Source organism: Protobothrops mucrosquamatus, unplaced genomic scaffold (genome assembly GCF_001527695.2).
Source record: "Protobothrops mucrosquamatus isolate PMUCROS unplaced genomic scaffold, P.Mucros_1.0 scaffold373, whole genome shotgun sequence".
NCBI lineage: Eukaryota > Metazoa > Chordata > Lepidosauria > Squamata > Viperidae > Protobothrops > Protobothrops mucrosquamatus.
In genome coordinates, this window is record NW_015386705.1 from 708,061 (window position 1) to 732,598 (window position 24,538).

A 24,538-nucleotide genomic window follows, 5' to 3' on the forward strand; every position below is an offset into this window, starting at 1 on the left:
CTTAGCAAGACACTTTGTGCATATACTTTAAATTCAGACTCAGTAACAAATCTAGTATTCCACCCCCATGCTTTTCAATTAATTCATCTTGTATTTGGTAGAAATAAACACTGTATAGTCAGCACAATGAATGGGAGAGACCTGTGCATTCAGTAAATTGACATAAATTTCCTGGCTTGTAAGAGCTAAAGCATCATTAGCTTAAATTAGTTGGGTTTTGTAAACCCAATTGTCAGTCTAAAGGCAGCCAATTTGTGCTTTTGAGATAACCTGGTTTCACAAAATTATTCTGCCGGTGTGTATGCTTAGTATCAAAAGCTAATAACACACATTTGTTGTGATGGTGCACATTTTTAAGCATGCAGTCTTAAGACGAAATTTATAAGGGCCTAGAATACCTTCACTGATTAATTTTTAACCTGGTTTTCCACCTTGAAGCAATCCTTTGTTGTTTCAAGCAATGCTACAACATACATGGCTTAATTTGAATCCCAATTTTTTTTCTTCTTACGAAATACACAGCTGGATCTCAGTATATTAATTCAGAACTTTTATTGTGCAGCCTGATTTATCCCAACAAACAGTAGATCTCTACATCTGGTGGAGATCTCTTCAGAAAGTTAAACAATGCATTGTTCACAGACCGTGTATGATGAAGCTTGCCTTTGGACACTGGGATATATCTGCTCTCCCTTTATCCAGCAAATTAAATAAAAACACTGAGTACTGTTCTTGGATTTTTATCACCTTTCTAGTAGGCAAAAGACAGCAGCACGTAATTTTCACTGTTTCTGTAACAACAGACATGGTATGACACGCTAGGCAACTGGCACATCATGACAATGACAACTGCCTTCAGATGGCCTGACCTTAAAGAACATGGAGAAAAGCTTCCTTTAAAAAAGAGGAGATGGCTTGATCCTATACAAAAAAACCATCTCCTCCAAAATAAGAGGTGCAATGGTGAAAACTCAAGGAGGCTAAAAATGCTTCCTTAGCTTGTTAACTCTACAAAGATCCGTAGGGCCCCTCTTCAGCAATACTGGTCATGAGAACTATTACAGCAGGGCACATGGCCTCAGGCTACTATTCTGCTCCAGCACTAGTGGCTGAAACTCTGCATTATAAAAGCAGTGACAGCAAAGAGGTTTTTTAGTGGCAAGAGCAGGCTTTGGCTCATGTATTCCATCTGCTCCTACCTCTTCAAAGTTGCCTCTCGAAATCTCAAGTCACCCGTCCTATACAGGGTTGCACATTTCTGCTTCAGACTAGTCATTAAAAGAGGTCACGTAAAAAGGAGGCTATTTGACAGCTTTGCTGATGGTCTTCTGCACTTAAACCCCAGCTAATGAAACCCGAGATCTGCCAAAGTAAGGAACTTGGCAGCTCTATTCAATACTGACAGATTTAAAACCTTGCATAGCTTGACATGGCCCCGAAGACTGGGCCTGGTATGCCCTAATGGGCTTGTGCTCTAATACCGCGAGAATAATTGTACTTTCTCTTGAAATGGAAATATCTTTTTCTGTGCATCATCAATGATTAAGAACTTTAATAAAATTAATAATAATAATTTTTAAAAATCAGCTCCTATCAGCTGAGTAAAGGAAAGCTGCTTTGCTGGCAGCTCTGAGGTATTATCCTCTCTGGAACTACAGTGACACAGAAGAAGGAAACTGTTGACTAGATTTTGTGTTGAGCCTTAGCTACTGATAAGATACACAACATTCAGTACTTTTCCCCTCTGTTTTGGTTCTGAAGGTCTTTTTTCTCCTCAACAATAAAGTGATTGACATGTGGTTTGATGTTTTTTTCCCTAAAAAAAAAAGTTCTCCACTTGAACATCCTTCAGAACAGAAACTGGAAAAGCTGCCTGAAAGTAGGCCAAAGCATGTGACGTTTCCATAGAAACCAGTTCACAGCAATCCGTGAGAATCACAAGCACTGGAGGAGTGCTTTCCAGCAGGGAAATTGGAGCTAGAGGCGATTATCCCCATTCACCCGTGTCTTTCGCAGGAACCTGCAGGGAAGGAAACAGGAATTGCTAATTCAGCTCAATGGCCCATTTTAAAAATAGTCAAATATTGGTTAGAATTCTGTTGGGGTATCGTGCAATAGCAAGGAAACTGCTGATTGGGTAAGTTATCCCAAATTTCCTCATTGCCTACCCAACTCAGTTGTTGTGAAGATAAAATGGTGAAGCCCTTAGCTCCTTATAAGGCAGTGTTTCTCAACCTTGACAATTTTAAGGCATGTGGACTTCAACTCCCAGAATTCCACAGCCAGCAATGCTGGCTGTGGAATTCTGGGAGTTGAAGTCCACATGCCTTAAAATTGTCAAGGTTGAGAACACTGCCTTATAAGGGCTAAATACAAAAGTGAAATCAAATTAAAAATAATTATCACATGCTAGGAGGAAGAAAAAAAAAGAAACCAACAGTTTCACTGGAACATCTAAGTCCAAATGATAGATGTTCCTCTTCCAAAATCAATAAACTTTTATGGCCTCATACTCGTAAAGGCAGGATGCTTTTGCATTAAATATTAATAGTTCATCACGCTGTTCTCCATTCTGATAGAATTGACCACTTTTGGCACTAAAGGTGGTGCTGGGCTTTGAAATGTAACATTTTCTACCGAAAAGAGAAGCAACATCATTTCAGACATTTGGAGTATTAAAAGACAAGTGGGTAGGAAGTACATGGGAAGGCTGATTCCATAACATAATGTTCTTCCTTCAAAAAATAAAAAAAAGGAAAATTCTATCTCAGCCATCTGGATTAATGTTTATTTGGATTCTTTGCAATGATAACTTTGTAAAAGTTAGTTTTATTTCCTTCCCTTATGTGACCACATATCAAATCTTTGCTGGAAAAAAATATAAGGCAATAATCATGGAATAAGTTGGCTCTATAATACATAATAAGGTATCTTGGGCCAAGCACAGTCAGTCAGTCAGTCAGCCGACACAAACCTGGTACCATATAGATTAGAATAGATACCACTTTGGTGGAAAAGTAACAGCGTTCCATGTTCCTTGGTTTATAGTCACGCTGCCCATATGACCATGGAAATGTCTTTGGACAATGCTGGCTCTCTTGGCTCAAAAATGGAGATAAGCATCGGCCATAGAGTTGGACATGACTGGACAGGGAAACCTTTATCTTTACTTTATTAGAATTTGGGTATTATGCACAATATGAAAATTTAATTCCTACACACTTACCTTCTATCTCGATTGTCAAAATGCTCTGATAGCTGCTCCTGTGAGGTCCTGAAATCTTCAAATGGTTGCTGATATCGTGCTTCCAAAGAACCTTCTCTGGCTCTGCCTGTCAAGAGCTGATTTGGGGAATCAGCAGACCTCTCTCGGAAAGGCGATGCTGCAAAGGGATTAATTTCACCATTTTCCTGTTCCAGAATAGAAAGAACAGAACAACTAAGGAACCTTTGATCTCATTTCTACAGAGAGAAAGAAAATTCAATTCAGCCAGGAATTCACTGGATTTTCCTTAGATCTCCCCTTCCAATGCCATAGAAATACTTAAAAGAATTTGATATTACATGTATACATACATACACACGCACACACACACACACACACACACATTCATTATCATTGAAGAAATTTGTGAAATTTTGTGTAATAGGACAAAACAAATTTAAATACAAATATACTAAGAAATGATATTACTTAATTAAAGGGGTTTTTTTAACCTCCCCTAGTCCTAAAATGAAAACAAACCCAGTTCTTCACAATCATTTCATTAAAATACCAATCAACAAGCTAGCTTAACTTCTTACTGAGGTTTGAAAGCCAGTTTCATTTTGGTGGCCAAGTTAGCAGGAAGTTTCGAGAACTTTTTTTTAAAAAAAAATGAGACCCAAAGCATTGAGTAAATTACAAGATCACTGAAAACACCCATTTCCCCCTATTCTAGGAAATGCAGTAGCTACAGTTCTTTTAAAAAAAAACCAGTAGAAGTGTTTGTTACCATGCATAAGCAAATTTATTTGGCTTGCATGTTTACTCTTACACGAAAAAGCCATTCCACTATAGTCCCTGCTGTTAATTTAGCTTGGAGATCCTAGGGGCAAAAGAACTAAAAGTTCTTAAATTCCTGTTTTATTAAACCTTGGTCTAAAATCAGCCTAAAGAACCTGACAAGTACATCATAGGCCTTCTCTTTTATACTTGGTCTGCAATATTGCATTCTAACCACTGCATCAAGAGCCGTGGTGGCACAATGGTTAGAATGCAGTACTGCAGTCTAATTCTACTGACTGCCAACTGCCAGCAGTTCGGCAGTTTGATTCTCACCAACTCAAGGTTGGCTCTGCCTTCCATCCTTCTGAGGTCGGTAAAATGAGGACCCAGATCTTTGGGGGCAATATGCTGACTCTTAAACTGCTTAGAGAGGGCTATAAAGCACTGTGCAGCGGTATATAATAAGCTATTGCTATCCTTTTGCCCCAAGTGGGCTGAATTCTGAAGAGCAGGCAAAGAAAAGACAAAAATTAAGTTTGATTAGTTTACTTTAAATACATTTAATGAAACACATTTCATATATATTTAATAACTTCCTGCTCTTATCATAATTAGAGTTCAGCAGCAATTGTGAAGGATATATGTGGCCCTAAGACATCAGGTTGATGTATCCTTGATAAAACAGATCTGAAGCAGAAAGCACATTGTCTAAAGTATGCCAGAAAGTATAAACATGCAATGTTCCCAAAGAGACATGATATTGTAAGGCTATTGTTGGCACATAGGTTCCTTCCCCCCCCAAATCTTAGCCATTCTTGGTTAAGTGTAGATTGATTAACGAGTTTCTTCTTAAAGCTAGAATAACCTTTGTCCTGTTCTACCCAGTTACCACAAAATAGTGGTATTCAAAATTCGTTTGTAAAATAACAACTTACCATGAGAGGAATTATATCTATCTTAACAAGCAAGGAGGCCAATTCCAGATCCTCACTGTAGTTGTTCTTCAAAGGCACAGCCCGGTATCCTCAAAGATAACAAAATGAATTATTAGTAGGGAGCAAGTCAGTAGTGTTGAACATTTATAATCTTTATTATGCCTTTTTAAAATCTAATGCTATGTTGAGCTTTCCCCCCCCCCCTTTATTGAGCTGGTCATATACACAATGACAGCTGTATGTTTTAGGACCATTTATAATTTTTTTTCAAGGACTACTATCTGTATCAACACAGTACTTTCTTCTCATTTACCTGTCTTTAGGCCTTTAACCAAGAAAGTGGCCTGAGCTAAGAAGTTCTGGTCACTGAACATATCTTCTTCATATACCACGAAACGCAGAAAAGCAAAATCAGGATTACTGACATGGAACTGAAAAGTCTTTAGGGTCCAAGCAGGATTCAGACCATTGTCCACTATAGTAAACAAAAGATACCATCAGATATATATGGAAATATATAATACTTTAAGCAGCAGTGAACTTAAACTATAACCAAGATGTTTTATGATTATTTATCTTCTCTGCTAAGCACAAAATTGTGTTTCAGAATTTAACTTCTAAAGCACCTTATACTTAGCCTGCAATACTGCATTCTAACCACTGCAACAAGAGCCATAGTGGTGCAGTGGTTAGAATGCAGTATTGCAGGCTAATTCTGCTGTCTGCCAACTGCCAGCAGTTCGGTTGATTCTCACTGGCTCAAGGTTGACTCAGCCTTCCATCCTTCCGAGGTTAGTAAAATGAGGACCCAGATTATTGGGGGCAATATGCTGACTCTGTAAACCGCTTAGAGAGGGCTGTAAAGCACTGTGAAGTGGTATATAAATTATTGCTATTATTTTTAAGAGACAAAGATTAATAGTATTTTGAAGTAATTTTGGGTGAATTCAGTCAGTATTATTCAAAGTGATAATTGAAGCAATATTTGATTATGTGAAAAGGTAAAAACAAATGGACATCCCTTCTAAAATTATGATTAATTATTACAGGCAGAACTGGACACGGACAAAACCACTTTGAGCGGGCCTTTTCTATTTATCTGATATTATTCAAGACAATGGGAAAAATCACTGCACTAGTTTCCATTAGAGGTGATAAGATTGCAATGACTGAAAACGGGCAGCTGGGTCTTATTGTCTGAAGCATAATAATTCCTGATGGGAGAAGATTCCAAGCCTGTCCCTGAATGTGTGTTTCAGACTGAGACAGTTTTAAAATTAAGTCTCTATCCCTCTCTAAAACTGCTTTTTTATTGGGGGAAAGCAATGTAACTTAGAAGTTACGAACTAGAAAGTTCTGGTGGTTGAACATATCTTCTTCATATACCACAAAATGTAGACTAGTGAACTTAAGATTACCAGTTGTGTTCATGGCTGAGTAGGAATCCTAATTTTGGTCTTTCAGGCCCAAACCCCATGTGACCCAACTATGGTATGTAGTTAAGTAGAAAAGGCAGGAGTTGACACATTTACTGCAGCTATTGTCAACATACTTCACCAACTGCTTTTCTCACTTCTCATTCTCAAGAGGATAGAATTAAAGACTCCACTGTCTTATTACAAAGAAACACACCAGTTACAAAGATTTAATTTCTTCATTTGTCGGCTAGGGCTATATAAACTTATTCCTTAAATTTGTGGATTTCTTTCACAATATACTATCTAAATCTGGATTAGCATAAACATCTTGATTAACTAAAGGGAAATAACTGTTTAAAAACTTGAGATAGAAACATCCACCTCTGGAATAAAAAAAAATAGGCTGCAGTTAAAGTGGTTTACACCTGATGTACACTGATTTAAATGGAGGTAAGCATTCATACTTTTAAAGAAATCAGATTTATATGGCATTAGAAATTAAAAAAGAACAATTCTAAAAATGGCAAGAAACATAAGCTAATAGAAAAGTTATACATTATCTTTAACGTATTAGGTTATTTTTTTCCAAAAAAGATATCTTAAAATTTAATTCATTGTAAGAAAATATTTCAGCTTTTTACTGCATACTGAATAAATGAAAATACTACATTTTATATTTGCAAACACAAGAAGCTGTGGTGGCCAGAAACACGGAAACTTTTAAAAAGTTTTAGACAAATTAACAAAGGGTAAAAGCTTGCTAGTCAATACATATTACCATTATTATTGAAGGCTGGATACACTCAAGTGTCATTCACTATGATAAAGAAGCAGGAAAATACTACAGCATTATTGTAATACTGTAAGACCCTCTTTGAAGGAGATGGGTGGTTTAGAAATATGAAAAATAAATAAAATAAAATAATAAATAATATCCTGCTTCTGGAATTCCCATAAACAGTGGTTGACCAATATCGAAATGAATTGTTAGTCTTCTTTACTTTTGTGTGTCATCGTACTAAGTTTCTCTTTTGCTTATATTGTAAAATCTCTGCAGATATTTAGATTCCTTGAATTGCATAGTCTAATTAGTAATTGCAAGCCAATATCCTGGCAATAGATGATTCCTGAAGGCGGAATCTTTATAAAGGAACACACATAACCAGAACAAGTGCTACTTAACAACAATAACAGCAACAACAACATATATACTTCATGATTGGACTTTTTTTTACAAATCTGAAAAGTTCTTCAATTGTTGATTAGACAAGGACAGGATTAATGAAGAACAGGATTTGATTTTTTTAAAAAAAAAGAAAACTAGCCCAAGAGGTAAAGAGTCCAAACTCGTAAAACCTAAATGCAAACAAGTTCCATTTGTTGCAGTTTGAGTAACTACAGTTACTAAATAATATTTACATATAAAAAAATTGTTCTGAGGTTGGCAGGGGAGAGAATGTTGACTACAGAAAAGCTGACACTTGCTTGAATATGATCCCAAATTGGTATTTTTCCGCATACAAATAATTTACGCTCTAAAAACTTTTTATATAAATTTCAATTTAGTTCAAACATCTGCTCCAGTTTAAATAGCTTTTTCCAATTCTACAGTGCACAATTCAAAACAAAAAAAAGATATTATCTCCACTCTCTCTTTCTAATGTAATGCATGTTAAGTAATCTATAGTTGTACAGGTTTATCACTGTGGTGGCCTACACTTCCAGAGTTAGTATCGAAATAGAAAGTAGCACCCTATCATCTGCCCAGAAGAATGTGCAAATATTCAGTGAACAGGAAACATTTCTACACTTCTTGCCACATTAAGGCCCCATAGTAAATTTGAAATTAACTGCCCACAGATTCCACAAGCATTTGCAAGCGTCTTTTTCAACCAGAAAACATGAAAAAAAACAGACAAGGGGGAGCAATAGGACAAAAGTACAGGTGTGAGATAAACTCTGCACCTGTCCGATGATGAAAAAGAAGCTGGTTTTTAAAAGTGATAGGAGAAGAGGGGATTGTTTTCAATTGCTATCATTATATAGGAGATAAAAAATAACACTGACATCTTTGGCAATGGAATCTGAAATTGAAATAGCAGGATCAGGTACTCACCCACCATCTCGGTCTTCTGTTTTGCATTATCATAATCTGCTCCAGATACCTCAACCTCTACAAATGGGCAAACAATTCCCCTTCCGTTTTTGGGAAGATGTCGTGCCCCCAGAATCTGGACAAGACACACAGAAGGGAGAAAAATCATACTGTTAGATATATTTCTGGTAGATTGACCCAAATGGTTACAGAGACTTCAGTCAACTGATGCAGTTATCTACTTCCTAAGGCTCTTCCCTTGAGAAAACTTTAATACCAATAACATTTCAGTAGAAAAAAACAATTAGAATCTGTGCAGGGATTAAGTTAGTGGTGTTCAAAAATGTTGAACTGCTACAATTAAAAATCTTTTTAAGGACAAGTTTTAAAACTCCTATGGCCATAGTGATCCTATGGAAGCCCAACTAGTGTGGTTAGTTAATGGCTCAATGTGTCATAGGAATCCAGAAAATACATTAACTAGTATCATGGTTAGAGTTCTAAGTAAACATAATTAAGGTTGCACTGCCAGACTGAAGTAACTGGAACAAATTAGCTATTATTGACTTAGGTTCCAGAATGGAAATTACCCTTAATACACCTGGCCCTCTTATAATTAGCTCTTATTCCCTACTGTGCTGTATCAGTCACACTGGATAGGATTCATAAGTCCTTTATCTATATTGATATCCACTCCCATTTTTTTCCTTAATAATCCTAGAATCGCAGGCGTAGGCATTCTGTTTGGTCTTCATTTCCCATCATCTTCAGCCAACAGGGCCAATTACAAGGGGCAAGAAACATGTCAAGAGCCATAAGTTGTTGTCTGCTGCAATAAATGGTGCAATTGTCAACAAAAACAAAAAAACATAGTCTAAAGGGTGTTTAGTGATTGCATTCTACATTCCAAGGTGGCTAGAATCCATGGTGTAGGTCAGGGGTAGGCAACCTTGGCTCTTTTATGACTCCTGGACTTCAACTCCCAGAATTCCTGAGCCAGCCATGCTGGCTCAGGAATTCTGGGAATTGAAGTCCACGAGTCATAAAAGAACCAAGGTTGCCTACCCCGGTATAGGGGTAACACACATATACACATAATTAAATAAGTCCCTACACAAAATTAATCAAAATGGATTTCTAAACAAAGGGAGCCACCTACGGGTAGGAAATTTATATGTCTGTCAACTGTCTCCCTCAGAGAATGATTTTTTTACTAGCAGATCCAGTGATGGTTTGGCTCATTTATCATTTGTCTCAACTAGTTTTTTGTTAGAGAAGCATTGGCCAAGTAGCAACTACTATTTTGGTTTTCCCTGGCTACAGGATTGCTCAATACACTGATCTAAGAAAGAGCAATACCCATACCAAAGAGCCGCAGTACTCTATGCAGAGAACAGATGATTGCGGGCCTAATCCAAAACATGCATTTTCACGGATTTTGATCCACATAGAACAAAACAAGTTAGTTCTTGATAGAAATACGGGTGGGGATATAAGAGCAGAAAAAACCAAGATTAGCCTTGACAACTGTGAATGTGGACAATGCAGTAGTGAAGAGAAGGCAATAAACAAAAGGAAGATAGGAGTTGGAACGAGTCATGTGGGGCATAAGATTGAGACATATGTGGTATATGTTGCCTAGTAAGTCATATCAAATGAGATATCCATGGCAATTATAGGGGACATGGGATTGAAGGCACTAGGAAAATTATGGGAGATGGGCCAATTCAAAGCCATATGAAGGAAGAGTTGGAGAGAAGACTTTATTTTGACTAGAACAATGTAACATTTAAAGGTTATGAGTCTGATTTCTGCTAAAGCACACTTGTCCTGAAATAGTTTAGCAGAACTTCCAGAATGTGACAGTTTGTTTCAAAGTAGAACATATTTCCAGGATTTTTTTGCATGGCTTATTATTAAACGTATGTCTATTTGAGATGAAGTAAACAAAGCTGACAAAGCCAAAGAATGCCATCTATGGATTTTTCCTCCTAAATGAATTCAGCTAGCCTAGCAGACTATCTCCCTTCAGGAACCAATTTTAGATGCACTTGTTCACCCAGGTGCTAAAAGCTAAGCTACAACAAACTGCTTGCCTTTCAAAAAGAAATTTATTTTATTTATTCTTTAAAAGATTGTTCATTTTATTTGTTGATTTGTTTCAAAGCATTACTTTACTTGTTCTCTTGTAAATAGCTCATCTAAAATAAAGAGCAGTCTAAAAATAAAATGATTATTAATAGTAACAATAACAGCAACAACATGAAAGTTGTACAACATGTTCACTTTTAGTCTGTCTTTGAGAAGTCCGATTTCCTGTTTATTAGGGCCAGAATTATGGAGTAAAAGTCAACCCTTCCAGCTGAATGACTGATATTTTATGCTTGAACCTGGGATTTTTTTAATCTTAAACATAAAACAGTGTACATCACAAAGCTGAGTTCAAGTTCCTTTAGACCAGACATGTCAAACTCGCGACGTCACATGACATCGCACAACGTATCGGGAGAGTTTTGCCATTGCCGGCAATGGGTGGGCGTGGCTTCCGCATGACGTGTCCGGCCCACGGGCCGGCAGTTTGACACCCCTGCTTTAGACTAACTTTTTTAAAAGCAATAAACTACAATAAAACATCATTCAGCTAATGAGAAACTTAAGTTGGATAATAGGTGAACTGAAGGAAATCAGGGGAAGAACTGATAGGTACAGTTTGTTTGTTGAGCCACATGTTCCTACAGTTGGGAATGTTTGATTTTTAAGGAAAAGAGTTGTGGAGTTGAATGTTAAAGAAGTGAGGAGACAGAAAAGTGGGTGGGGAGAAGATGAACACAGAGAGAAAGAGACAACAAAGGGAGCTGGTGACTGCCAGGATGATGGAAATATGGGCAAGGAAGGAATTTACTAGCAGTCTTAGCTGAGAGAATTCAGAGTTGGCTGGTAGAGAGGAGATGGGGATAGAGGAAGACCAGGATAGGATTTCTGGGCAAGAAATTTGGCCTAGAAGGTCTTGACTCAATTAGAACTACAAGCTGTTGGTGGTGGCACTGAGCTTATACTTGAACATAGGTATAAGCTCAGGTATCAGCCAATACCAAGATGGTAAAAGTGACAGAGAAATCTTCTCTTACTGCATCTAGTTATTGGCCTGCCTAGGTTTGTTCATGTGATGTCTCCATCAGCATTGGCTGTTGATTAAAATCAGCTCCAGTTAGTAAGGTATTTACTAAGCAGAACTTACTTTTGATTGTTGCAGTAGCAACGCCATGTGTTCTAGGATTGTTTTTAGGTCAGTGTTTCTAAACCATGGCAACTAGATATGTGGACTTCAACTCCCAGAATTTCCCAGCCAGCAAGAATTCTGGAAGTTGAAAAGCAAACATCTTAAAGTTGCCACAACTGAGAAACACTGTTTTAGACTCTTCCAAGTACTTTTAGGAAATAATCCTAGAAGAAAAACTGAATTTTCTTTTTCAATAGGCATGTGGCTCTAAAGTCCTTAAGTGTTTAAGTAGTTTTAAATAAGGTTTAGCTTAAGCCAATGAATACCTTGTAAACACGTGTGCCTGAAAACAATTGGAAGATGATGCTATTTTTGATGTAATGGTATGTTTAGGGTAACAAAAATGAATCTATGTAAATCTTGAGCTTAGTCAATAACATCTTCTCTTTGCAAATCTCCACCTCCAGCATAATTGTGGAGATCAAAAGCATTTGCATCTATTTTTAAACTATGGTAAATTGCTACACCTTAGTAAGGGCAGATGAAAATTAGTATTATTTATAAAAACAAGTAAAAAACAAATCATGGCTTCAAGTGTTGTAGCATGTTTCAATAAATCAGTTTAAACCAAATTCAGAATTTATACATAGTAAGAAACACCTGGTAGTTTAAACCAGGAAGTGGATGTCACCATCTCTTCTTTATGATAACATTTGGCTTACTATTTCAAAATGATGTTACAAATTTAGCAGAATATACATCTTTTCATCCTGAATATATGATTTTAAAAAGTGAAAGCTAGATAAATTACAAAGATTTCTTGAACAGAAAAATGTCTGCAGACATGTACGAACCACAAACGTCTTATCCTTTCAGAGTATAATGTAACCATCTTTTGAAGCTCAAAGCAACGAAGGGAAAACAGAGAAAAGAGACACATTCAACCATAATAAAGTCAATATTAGAATTCATTCTAGTGATAATCATAAAATACACACCTCAATGGAGATGGAAAGTGGCACCATGCCACGCAGACTGTTCTTGTCAAAGGGATCAAAGATATCATCCCGCATGTTGGCTGGTTGCAACACAAAGCCACCTTGGCCTCCAGACATGAATACAGCCTGATTCATCTGCATTGGCTTATCTGCAAAAACATAGGCATTTCAATGACAAACACCCCAACATCAGTAAACTAATATTGCAGTTTGGTAAAATAATAATAATACCTAGAAAGAGTACAGAGAAGAGCAACAAAGATGATTAGGGGACTGGACGTTAAAACATATAAGGAACGGTTGCTGGAATTGGGTATGTCTAGTCTAATGAAGAGAAGGATGAGGGAGGACATGATAGCAGTGTTCCAATATCTCAGGGGCTGCCACAAAGAAGAGGGAGTCAAGCTATTCTCCAAAGCGCCTGAAGGCAGGACAAGAAGCAACGGATGGAAACTAATCAAGAAGAGAAGCAACCTAGAACCAAGGAGAAACTTCCTGACAGTTAGAACAATTAACCAGTAGAACAACCTGCCTCCAGAAGCGGTGAATGCTCCAACACTGGAAGTTTTTAAGAAGAGACTGGACAGCCATTTGTCCGAAATGGTATAGAGTTTCCTGCCTGAGCAGGGGGTTAGACTAGATGACCTCCAAGGTCCCTTCCAACTATGATGATGATGAGGATGTTTGAATAAATCTCTTCCTAAAATTTAGTGTTTGGTGCTTAGTTCATAAATCCTGAATGCAATTCTCCATGCACTAAAGTATTAATTTTTTAGCATGTGAAAGATATCTAACCACAATTTCTCTGCAGTAGTCATTTTATTCAAAATATGTTCATCTTAACTGAAAAAAATACTTTTAAGAAGCCAACATTCATACTCTTTAAGGCTATTGGCAGTTTAAGATGCACAATTTATTTACTTTGACTTTCTTATTGATTCAGCATAGTCCTAGGAAAGAAAGAGGCTCATGTTGTTGGCAGTAGTATTGTTTATTTGATGTACTTACCGAAGTTTATATGCTGGTCCAACTGAAAATGACTGAGCGGCTAACAACTCCAAATACAATAAAAGGTTTTTAAAGAGACAGAAAAAAATACAATGCAATCATGCACAACAAACTCAGACAGGCACATAATTAACAGTGAGCAATATGCAAGTGGCACAAAGATTAAAATTGTTCTCAAAAGGCCAGGCTTTAATAGCTATTGGAAAACATAGCGTAGTGGAGACTGTTTGAACTCAAGAGGAAATGCAATTCCAGAAAATGTGGGCACCAATGACGAAGGTCTGTGATAGTAACAGTCTTAAAGGATTGGGACTCAGAACAAAAAAATCTGTGTTGTATCAAGCAGCAATAACATCTTCATGCAATAACATTTGCCAAGATGGTCAAAGTGTGGCCTTCCAAATATGGCCAAACTATAGCCCCTGGCATCCCTCATCGATGAGCATGAAGTCTACCAGGACACCAATTCAACAACATCTGGAGGGACACATATTGCCCATTCCTGCCATAAGCCAAAGTCACCACAATAAAATATTCAGTAAAGAATTGGCCTCACCTGGTGTCTGAAAGTTGAGTGCCACCAACTGGCTGCCACAGATCCACATGGGGAGGGGATCATAATTGGAAGAGTCAAGGCGCTGTCCTTTGGGGTATATGCGGGAAAGCTGTAATCGGTTGTACTGTAGAAATTTCTTCCCTTTGATCTTGTTGACATACTTTTCTGCTTTGGTTTCAGGAAAAGATGACATATCTCTATAGCAGGCTCTTTCGGTGCCGATTTCTGTAGAAACAACAGGGAGATGCCAATCTGCAATAATCTTAATTCCTCACAAAATAAATGAGAAATGTAAAAAAAAAAGTTTGAATGAGATGTATATTTCTTCACAATGGTATATATTTTAAGTCAGGATAGTCAGGAAAATTAGAGTAATGAAAACAAGTATCAAAATATTGAATAAATGATGCAATTTTACAATGTTTTTAAGATTTTGATACAATATCTCAAAACAAATAAACTTGAAAGAGCCCATTCATTTTAGTTCTAGAACAATTTTTTTTTGTTATTTTACCACAATAGCAGTAAAACACACTTGAGAGTTTTGGAAGTCACATTGGGACAAAAATAAACTATCAACCTGCTGATACAAATAATTTTTAAATCATAATGTTCACCAATCATTAGATTTTTGGGATAACCTAATTTGGGGATAATAATCTAATCTAAAAATCTAATTCTGGGATAATGTATATTTTTTAATCTATTTAATTTTTGTAATTTTAACTATATTTATAATTGCTTTTATATAGTACATTTATTTTTATTTATATGCTCTGGATAGCAAAATGGGTGCCATATAAATTTAATAAATAGATAAGTATGTCCAGAGTCATGAATACTTACTGTCTTCATCGAAGGGAACAGGACGACAGTAGATTACAAGCTCTGAAAGCTCCAAAGCTATCTTTTTCCTCCGTTCCATCATCTTCCCTTCAGAGAGCTTCCAAAATAATTGTTAAAACAGATTTCAGGGCTCATGACAAAGATAAATAGCTTTGGAACTAGTACAATGTCCAATTATAAGTAATGAGAAACAGCAACATTCATCAATTATATACAATATTTTAGTCTTCCTGAGTTCTTTGTCCATTTACTTTCTATTTATATAAAATAGAGAGCCCTTGATAGAAACAACAGAGAATGTCAATGTCAAGGACAGTAAATATGAAGATGAAATTTTGCTTTTCTGATCCATGTTTCTACTCCCATAATCAGCAGTCCTTAACTTGGTCCGCTGAAGAAGTCTTGGACTTCAACTCCTACAACATCTAGTCTAGTGTGAGTCCTGTATATCTTTGAAGTAAATATTTTTAACTGAGAAAAAGGAGGGAAGCAATGTCCTGACAGGTTACAAAACTGAGGAAAGACACCTGCAAGAATAAGATGTTCTAATATATTATTGCAACAAAGAGAATAATCACAATATTTGGGGCAATTCTGAATCATAACTATCCCCTGTTCTTAGTTCTGAATATAGCTCATCACGAGGAAAAAAGCTAGCCACAAATAGACACCTGAACATACACCCAGAGTGTAGTTTCCAGCAGTCTGACGAGCATGGAGTTAGACCAAAACACAGAATTATAAGCCTGAACAGATATTTCTGTGCTGCAAAGCAGAGATGCAGATGGGATCAAGGGAAAAATGTCAGCCAGGGAGGAGCAAAACCATTTCATTTCTCATCCCATCAAACCATCTTCTTTCCATTTGTCATTGCAAACCCCATTTGGAAATTTCTGCTGGAATAACAATAGATTCATAACCAAGAGCAGAAATAGAGATTGAGCCACTCCTATAGATATTTCAGCATAGGATTCTTAGTCCTGATTTGCTGAATATGCCATACGGTCTTCTGTGTAAAAAGTGGAGCTTCTAACTGATAAAGCAATTCTCCCAAGATATGTTCAGCCCATGGAATCAGTTAATTTTTTCAAGGAAAACATCTAACAAGCTTTACACTCATCATACTGTGGCCTGAATGAAGTATATATGAGGGCTTTTTTTTTTTTTTTGACTCTGAAAAGGTTTTTAAGAGCGAGCAACCTTTACCCTGGCATCAGCAGTTTGGGCTGCCTCACGGATCTTCTTCACCCAATCCAACAGGTCTTCATGAGTGTCAGCTGCAACATCCAGTGACCACCGTGAGACAGATGCCATACTAATGGAGAACACAAACATCCGGCTATTCTTCCCCTCAGGGCGGATAGCTATGTCAAGATGAGTAAGGAACAAAAACATGGGAGATTGTCATTAGATCTTCATAATCATCAACATGTCCAGGATGAGCAAATGACTAAAATCAGGGTTTCGGCCAAAAAAATGTCTCAATAGCATCACCCAATAGAAAAATTTTAGAAGTTGAAACAAAGAACAGAAAATTAGATATATAAATTTTGTCCTAATTTCTTGTTATCCATATCACAATGGGCCATTTTCAAAATGAGTCTTGAATTTCTCAGCATCTAGCCCTTAATTTAAATGCCCTTCTGTGGAACAGGAACCATTTTAAAATTCTTTATACTGTTATCTTTTTCTCACTGTCTCTACCTTGTAGCTCTAAATCTATCACTCTATTTTTGTACAATATTTTAACTGAATGCAGACAAGGCTAAACTGTGTCACTGATCCATTTACAATTGCTTATTTAAAAACCAAACTGGTTTTCTATCTGCAGGGCTCACTAACAAGGAAGGAAGTTCTAGAGAAACAGGACATAAAATGGATTTTTTTCCCCTTTTCCCTCCATAGCTTACCAATCTGACATGATGGTACATCCAGTACTCCTCTGAGTAGATCTCCCAGAGGGCTATTTTCATCTAGCTGTTGCTGGAAGCAAAATCATAATATATTTGTAAAGATTTTACATTTTTTAGTTTGCTCTGTCATATAAATTTCAAGACGATCCATTATTCGGATTAATGCATTTTATTTTTAAAAAGCACACATATTACAAAACTATTAAAATGCTTTGCTTTGCCTTAGCTACCACGGTATTTACTCCCTGACACTCTCTCCTTTTTCTGCTTCTGCATTTTCCCACACCTCTGCAATTTCTGGGTAGCAAGGATCAAGTGGATAATAAATGCTGAAAGCCAGTAAAATAAATTTGATCATTGCCTTTATGATGTTTGGAGGAAAAACAGTTTAGCTACAGCTGCCCTTCATTTGTAACAAAAACTGTTTCTAAATCATGGTACATGAAGATAAACAACCAACAGGGGAAAAACACTTCTAGATTAAATCCTCCTCTGATTTGTGCACATGATTCATGCAGATGATCTACACATGCATTATACATTCCTAAAGGCATCTCTACTGTTTGCCATAGCAAGCATCCATCTGCAGTAGGGGTTATAGTGCAGTAAAACAGTCAAGGGTCAGAGTGAGAACCTAACACATAAAATCCTTTAGAATGAGAGGAGAGGGGAGGGAAGGGGAGGAGAGGAGAGACCAACTGAGAGCAGACAAGGAGATGAGCTAGACACTGCTCCGTTACTGATTGTATGTTTGCTCATATAAGATTGGGTGGGCAACCTTAGAAAAAAGGATGGGGTCTTCAGGTAGCCTTTTTTCAAGGCAATATTCAGACTGAAGACTGGATTTTTTGGGAAGAAACTTTGAAATGTTATAGTTGTCTGTCCCTTTCCCCAAAACAAGGACTCACCTCTCTCTCAGGCTCCAGGCCAGTTGGACTAGTTATTTCTTCTACATAATTAGAGGGAAACCACAGTTGCTTCTTACCCCCATAATCTCCTCTCCACCTGAGAAAAATTCAAAGCTCATGCAAATATGTACACATTCTACAGCAATGTTACATTACATACCAAATGCAGTTATCAAAATTGAAATTGGTGGCATTAAACTTAATTGCAGCTTACTAACTAATTGAGCAGAGGAAAGAGCATGCTCTCTGAAGAATGTATTGCTCAAACTAAAGAAAACAAAAATCCCAAACTCCCTCTCCATTGTGTGTAGGAAAAACCATTATTCTATCAAAATAGTTTGAATTCAAGTTAAAGTAACCCTGAACTTGAAACTTAATTCAGAACAGAATCAGGATAAATATTAAGATATAATTAGGAAAGAATATGCAATGCACACCAGAGAAAATAATAGGGGAAAAGTGGTAGGTTAAGAAATACCTAAGCCCATCACTTTCTTCTCCGGAATTTACGGTAACTCTTTCCTAGCTACTTTTTAATAATATGTCAATAGTCTAGCAGGTGCACACATGTGACCCTGTTGATAAACATATCTTTAACTCTATGCATTCAAATTATATAAACTCGTTTTACATGCTTCAATCACATAATGAAACAAAGTTCCATTAAACTAATATCAGAAATGGAGAAATCATCAAATCTTTTCTGGGGGAGCATAAGAAATATTTCATTATCTTCAGAACAATAGATATACCCACCAGCCTCCTTCTTGTTTTTCTACATTTTGGATGATTGCATTTTTTGTGAAGGTGAGCTCATCTTCTCGCTGTGCTTTGTAGTCAAACAGAGCTTTGACAGCACACTAAAAGAAATGCACAAGAATGAAGGCCAGGTAACTATGGCAATAATTGGTATGGTTGTACATATCCGTGAAGCAATTTTGCTAAGGAATTATAGAAGAATCCGTTTGTCCAGGATGAGTGTGTGTGTGTGTGTGTGTGTGTGTGAGAGAGAGAGAGAGAGAGAGAGAGGGGGGGGGGTAACATTTGGAAAGGTAGTCCTCAACTTACAAACTTATGATATACCACCAGAAGGTAGCGTTCAACCCAATCCTGAAGTTCCAACAACTGTTCCCTATTACATGACCGCATTTTGGTGCTTGGCAACTAGCTTGCCTTTACAGGTGTTTGCAGCCTCCTGCATAGTCACATGACTATGATTTACGATGTTTTTTGCTGAAAATTGGCATTTACTATCCATTTTCGGCAAAAATGTCCACGAGCTTAACAACTGTGATTCATGACCATGAGAATCCGCTAAACAACCAGTCAAACAAAGGTTGTAAAATCAGGATGGTCATGTGATGACTTGCTTTACAATCACCACTAGTTATGACCATAATGGGTAGCTCAATTACAGTCATGAGTTGAAGACTATATGCAACGTCCTCTGCAACGTGATTACGACATATACAAATATGAACAAGCTACCGATCTTACATTATTTTTCTTGGATTTCGGGGAGGGGTAGGTATTTTTGTTAATTATGGTAAAATTATTACTTGTAAAATAACTTTTGACACAGTTTTCATATATGTAGGTCCTACCTCATTGATTTTTGGCAACTGATTCCATCTCAGGTTTAATGTTTACTACTGAGGTTCCTCCAGCCTCATTATATACACAAACCAAATAGTTTTGCTAGTGTCTCTGGGGTAGAAAAGTGTGAGTGCATATGTATAATATAGTAAACTAACATTTGCAGAAAGGAAACATTTAGAAAAATAACATGCTGATCCATTTTTAAATCTTCCTTACAAAAATTTATGCAAGAATATGGAAATTACAGCACATAATTCAAATTCATTCCTGCTTCTGCCAGCTGGTAAGTTTCACTGTGCTAATTAGAATAGCATAGCACTCTGATTAGAATTAGGATATCATGTTTCTTAAAATTGTAAAAAACAACATTCATAGAAAAGCCTGGTCCAAATTAAAACTATAGTGTTGAAAATGGGAGTTTAATATACCCCACCCCCTGCAACTTCTTAACACAAACTATCTATTGCTATTATTAGTTCTGACAGTGAGAACATACTGGTATCTAAAGCAAAACTGTTGTATAGTTTCTGTACAAGATCTCAAAAAGATTTCCAAGCATGGTAGGAAAATCCACACACTCTTATTAGCCTAATCAAGATATAAACCAAGAAGTTAGGGAAAATACCTTAAACGTTGGCATAGGGTTGGCCTCCACGTAAAATCCCGGATTCCGTCCTTCATATAGAGCACCATAATCTGGTTCCTAACGAACACAAATGCAATACAGTCCTTTGTACGCTTCTCATTTGCTAATTATTTAGGCAAGACGTCGTACAAAACTGTTTAAAAATGTAACAGAATCATTTAACGAGATAAAACAAAATACAGGGGGAATAAATCCATGGCATGAAAGTTGGCTGGGTGACTTTGGGCCAGTCACTCTCTCTCAGGCCAATTCACCTCAGAATAGTTGTTGTAGAAGAAAGAAAGAGTATTGTCTGTGTTCACCACTTTCAGTTATTTGTAAGAGTAATAAAGGTGGGGTATAAATAAATACCTACATAAAATAAAATAAAATACATTTTAAAAATCTTTCTGAAGAAAGAGGAACATGGTCAGTTATCAGACTAGGAGAAAAAAATAAGGTCTTTTGAGTACCCAGCCGTACCACGAAATCTCCAATTAAGAATATCTTTTCCAGGAAGTGAAACTCTAAAAACATCAAGTATGGTCCTAACTATAACACAGAAGGAAGATCCTGGCTTCCACCCAGTGGAGACCTAGTGCCATACTTACTGCTGTCCCAATCTTCTCCAGTGTTTCTTCATTAATAGGATATCTCAACTTCATTTTGCGATACAATGGGTGTTTCTCATAATAGCTGATTAAATCCACCAGGCTGTCAAATTCTGAATTGCCTAAGATGATTGTCTGACCATCTTGCTGTACACGGCAGTGCTTGATCTTTCCTTCAGCTCTAGAAGATAAAAGACCAGCCCGGCAACTAATTTTCTAAATAACCATGAGATAGTGGTTGAAGAATACTGCACATAGGCAGGGAACACTTCAGTTTGTGCAGATAAAAGAATTAATCCACAGCACTTGGCAAATGTACTCACCGAAAAGAGATTGCATAGGAATTTGACTCACTCCTCTTGCGCACCAAAAAGGCTCCATCCCGGGGCACCCTCATCAGCATGCGCTCAGCTGAATTCCGAGTGAGATTAGCATGGTACCATCTGGGAATAAAAATAAAATAATTTACGTCATTTCCTAGGCAGCAATTCCTGAAAAGTACTTGGATGCTAAGGTTAATTTTGCTTCAAGAAGAAAAAAGAAAGAAAAAAAATAGATACTAGGCTGTTTCCCTATAGGTTTTGAGATAGGATTTATCCTCAAGATTATTGGATTCCGTATTACAAGCCAAGGCTTTTTTCTTTCTCAGCCCTGGTAGAAAAGTCAGAAACAAGTCACAGATGGATTCTCCTGCAAGCTCTGGATTATCAGTTACGACTCTACTTCAACAAAGACACCTTAAAATGTTACATTTGTGCCAACATTAAATACAGTCTAAATATTAACCAGTATTCCACGTTGGCATGCCTAATTACCACAAGTGTAGACTTAGTGATTGTGTGGGCTGTCAGGAGGTAATAATTAAGAAACCAAAAAGGAGGAAAAAAACACGATTCTATGGCTTATTCCCAATTGCAGATAAGTAACAAGAGTTCTATCTGCACCAGGCCAAGGATAGCTGAAATTTGCAGACAGAATTCTATCAGAATTGAAGGATTAAAACATTTACTTGAATCTCTATATTGATAAACTTTGAAAATGTGTCTCAATGTCCTAGAATAATGGAATAAGACAAGTGGCTGCAAGAAAGAAGGCAATCTTCTTTCTGATGGGAAAGAAGGTATTTGCAAGACCGCCTCCTACCAAACACCTCCCTTCGACCAGTCCGCTCCCACAGAGAGGGCCTCCTTAGGGTGCCGTCGGCCAGTCAATGCCGGCTGGCGACCCCCAGGGGGAGAGCCTTCTCTGTGGCAGCTCCTGCTCTCTGGAATGACCTACCCCCCCCCCCCGACCTAAGTACAGCTGCGGACCTGCGCCTTTTTCGCCGAGCCCTGAAGGCCCACCTATTCCGTGCGGCCGGCCTGGCGTAGTTTGATTATGTTTTAGTGGGGGTTTTGTATGGGGTATTTTAGAGCAGGCCTGTTATTTAATTTGATTTTAGAACAGAAACCTGCGTATATTTATCGTGGTTTTTATTATCGCCTGTTCACCGCCCTGAGTCCCGTAAGGGAGATAGGGCGGTATATAAATTCAATAAATAATAATAATAATAAATCTCAATTATGAGACCCCACTCATAGCATCTCTTTCCTAGAGAAACCTGACTGGCACCAACCATAAATCCACCAAGGGAGGAAGGGAGGGAGACAAGGAGAGAACTAGAAAGTGACTCCTTCATTGGCTTACTCTTTGCTCTCATGTGCATTTGTCTGGGGCACCGGTTCTGTCAACCTCATTTCAAATTCATTGCATCTGAGGGGCACTTGCTGGTAATGAGTAATGAGATCATAGAGGCTATTGAATACCAGGTTATCAGTGAGGAAGAATTTGGGGCTGCCAGCATCTTGCCGGGAATGGATCCGGCAGTGCTGCACTTTTCCATTGCGCCTGTGTAGGAGAAACAACAAAACAAGGATTGATTGTGCTACCCTAGACATGATTATCCAAAGATAAACTCATCATATTCAGTGCACATTACTTTTCAGTGGATATATTTAGAGTGGCAGCCTAAGTTTGGTTTGTTTTTTTTTAGTGTCTCATTATGGATTATGTTTGCCCAACAACACTAATTATACTGCCAGAAAATAAATATGAGAGAATGAGTCAGGTAATGACTGTGGGCTGCATATTTGGTAATCCAATACCTTAGTTTCTTTAACTTAGTGGGGAAGAGGGGGGGGAGGAACAGAACTATTCTGCTTGCTTGCAGTGAATTCTTCTCCTTGTTCCTCAAGGCATTCTTAGGTGTTTGTGCAATGTTGAAAACCTATTTCATATTCCCCAAACCAAGAGGATAAAGTAGCCATATGCATTACAAGCGAATCTGCAGAGCCCAACCTAATCATTAAAAAGGAGAAAACCAGCAAAGCTTGCCCATCCTTACAGAAACCAGTAGCTTCTATTGTTTTGTCAAGCTCTACCCAGACCAACTATTGACTCAGAAAACTTGCAGGCAGAGATTCAAGAACACAATTCTTGACAAGCTAGTTTTACTGCCAATATAAGAAACAACCAATACACTGGAAACTAACAACAGCAAATTGTAGGATATCAGTCCCAAGGTTTAAATCTTAAATCTCCTTCTTCCACCCATGCATCTTAGTGGACTTTCCCTATTCTAGCCCTGCTATAAGTGAGTCTGTAGGAAGCTTTAAAAAAACCCTACAAAAACAGATACTGTACAACCAAATTCTTTACTGTTTTGCAAAATAAAACAACCACCTCTACTTTTCCCTATAAATAAAACCTTTTAGTTTAAAATGGCTGATTTCATGGTAGTTTGCAAAAGCTTTCAGTAACAATGTTGTAATGTAAAAGTTTGAAAATTACTAGTGTAGTTCACTCTGCCATAATTTATTGGATAATGGATAAGGTTAGATTACTGCATAAACTACAGATAATGCAACAAGAATGATAATAAAACAGCATATGCTTGCAAATATCCTTCTATTTGGCATCTTTTCCAATTCTTACCTAAACCAGGACAAATATGCAAATGTATTATTTTCTTAAAATAATAAACTCTTTGGATCTCATAGGTGCAGAACTAATGATTGTATTATTCCCCTATTGAATGTGAACATTTTAGATAACAATTCCATGCCCAAAGGATTCTTACCAGAAGGAAAGAGTGTAATCACCAACAAAGGTCTCACTTTCTCGCACCAGAAATGAGCCATCGGGGGCTCCAGTGTCCACACAATATTCCATTAACAGCCTCTCTGCTATGTGGCGGCCATCACGCCCTGCTCCCAGTTTGCCATGGAACCACTTTTCAGTGGAATGGAGTTCAGTACTGTTGCTTGTCTGCCATGGAAATGAAAAGCAAGCACTTGATTTAGTAGCCTACAGACCAAGAGTGGCTGAATGAGAAGATAGAAAGACACAATTATATTAGTTTGGAAGGAGAGCAACCTCTCTTTTCCAAGTTTTAGACATCCAAACCCAACATTTACCACAACAGGAAACCATTATCTCCCGAGTTTCCCCAAATCTCTTCATTCTGTTATTGCACCACAGCATAAACAGATAGGGCTCAAGTCATGTATCTCTTGCCTCCAGGCAACATGAGATGCTAACATTTCTGAAAATAATCCACTTAAAAGCAAACAACAAACCATTTTAGGAAGTTGTATAAAGTAGCCTTTTATGTTTATAACTCATAATTGTTTCTGGCTGTATGCTGTACCCAGAGTTCTTTCCTTTCATTCTTCAAAAGCAGAAACAGAGGACATTCCTCTAAAGCTCTTCTTTCTTAGCCCCTCTAATACACTTGCCAGAAAAAGGAGAATGAGATTTCCAAACCTGAGTGGTAGGAG

At 37.4% G+C, this 24,538-nt stretch overlaps 1 protein-coding gene across 1 annotated transcript in view; it reads right to left on the reverse strand.

The window, feature by feature from the left end:
* Window positions 1-1,821: 1,821 nt before the first annotated feature.
* PLCG1 (phospholipase C gamma 1) overlaps window positions 1,822-24,538 on the reverse strand; it is an 81,157-nt gene continuing 58,440 nt past the window's right edge. The window contains exons 18-34 of the mRNA XM_029284097.1: window positions 23,839-24,026; window positions 22,407-22,607; window positions 21,044-21,163; window positions 20,721-20,901; window positions 20,110-20,187; window positions 18,642-18,745; window positions 17,886-17,982; window positions 16,975-17,047; window positions 16,271-16,428; window positions 15,065-15,161; window positions 14,219-14,443; window positions 12,655-12,803; window positions 8,458-8,572; window positions 5,237-5,398; window positions 4,924-5,012; window positions 3,227-3,411; window positions 1,822-2,020 (exon numbers count right to left, since the gene is read on the reverse strand). Coding sequence (XP_029139930.1) covers window positions 1,978-2,020; window positions 3,227-3,411; window positions 4,924-5,012; window positions 5,237-5,398; window positions 8,458-8,572; window positions 12,655-12,803; window positions 14,219-14,443; window positions 15,065-15,161; window positions 16,271-16,428; window positions 16,975-17,047; window positions 17,886-17,982; window positions 18,642-18,745; window positions 20,110-20,187; window positions 20,721-20,901; window positions 21,044-21,163; window positions 22,407-22,607; window positions 23,839-24,026 — 2,265 coding nt within the window. The 3' untranslated portion in view covers window positions 1,822-1,977. The remainder of the gene's footprint in view (window positions 2,021-3,226; window positions 3,412-4,923; window positions 5,013-5,236; window positions 5,399-8,457; window positions 8,573-12,654; window positions 12,804-14,218; window positions 14,444-15,064; window positions 15,162-16,270; window positions 16,429-16,974; window positions 17,048-17,885; window positions 17,983-18,641; window positions 18,746-20,109; window positions 20,188-20,720; window positions 20,902-21,043; window positions 21,164-22,406; window positions 22,608-23,838; window positions 24,027-24,538) is intronic.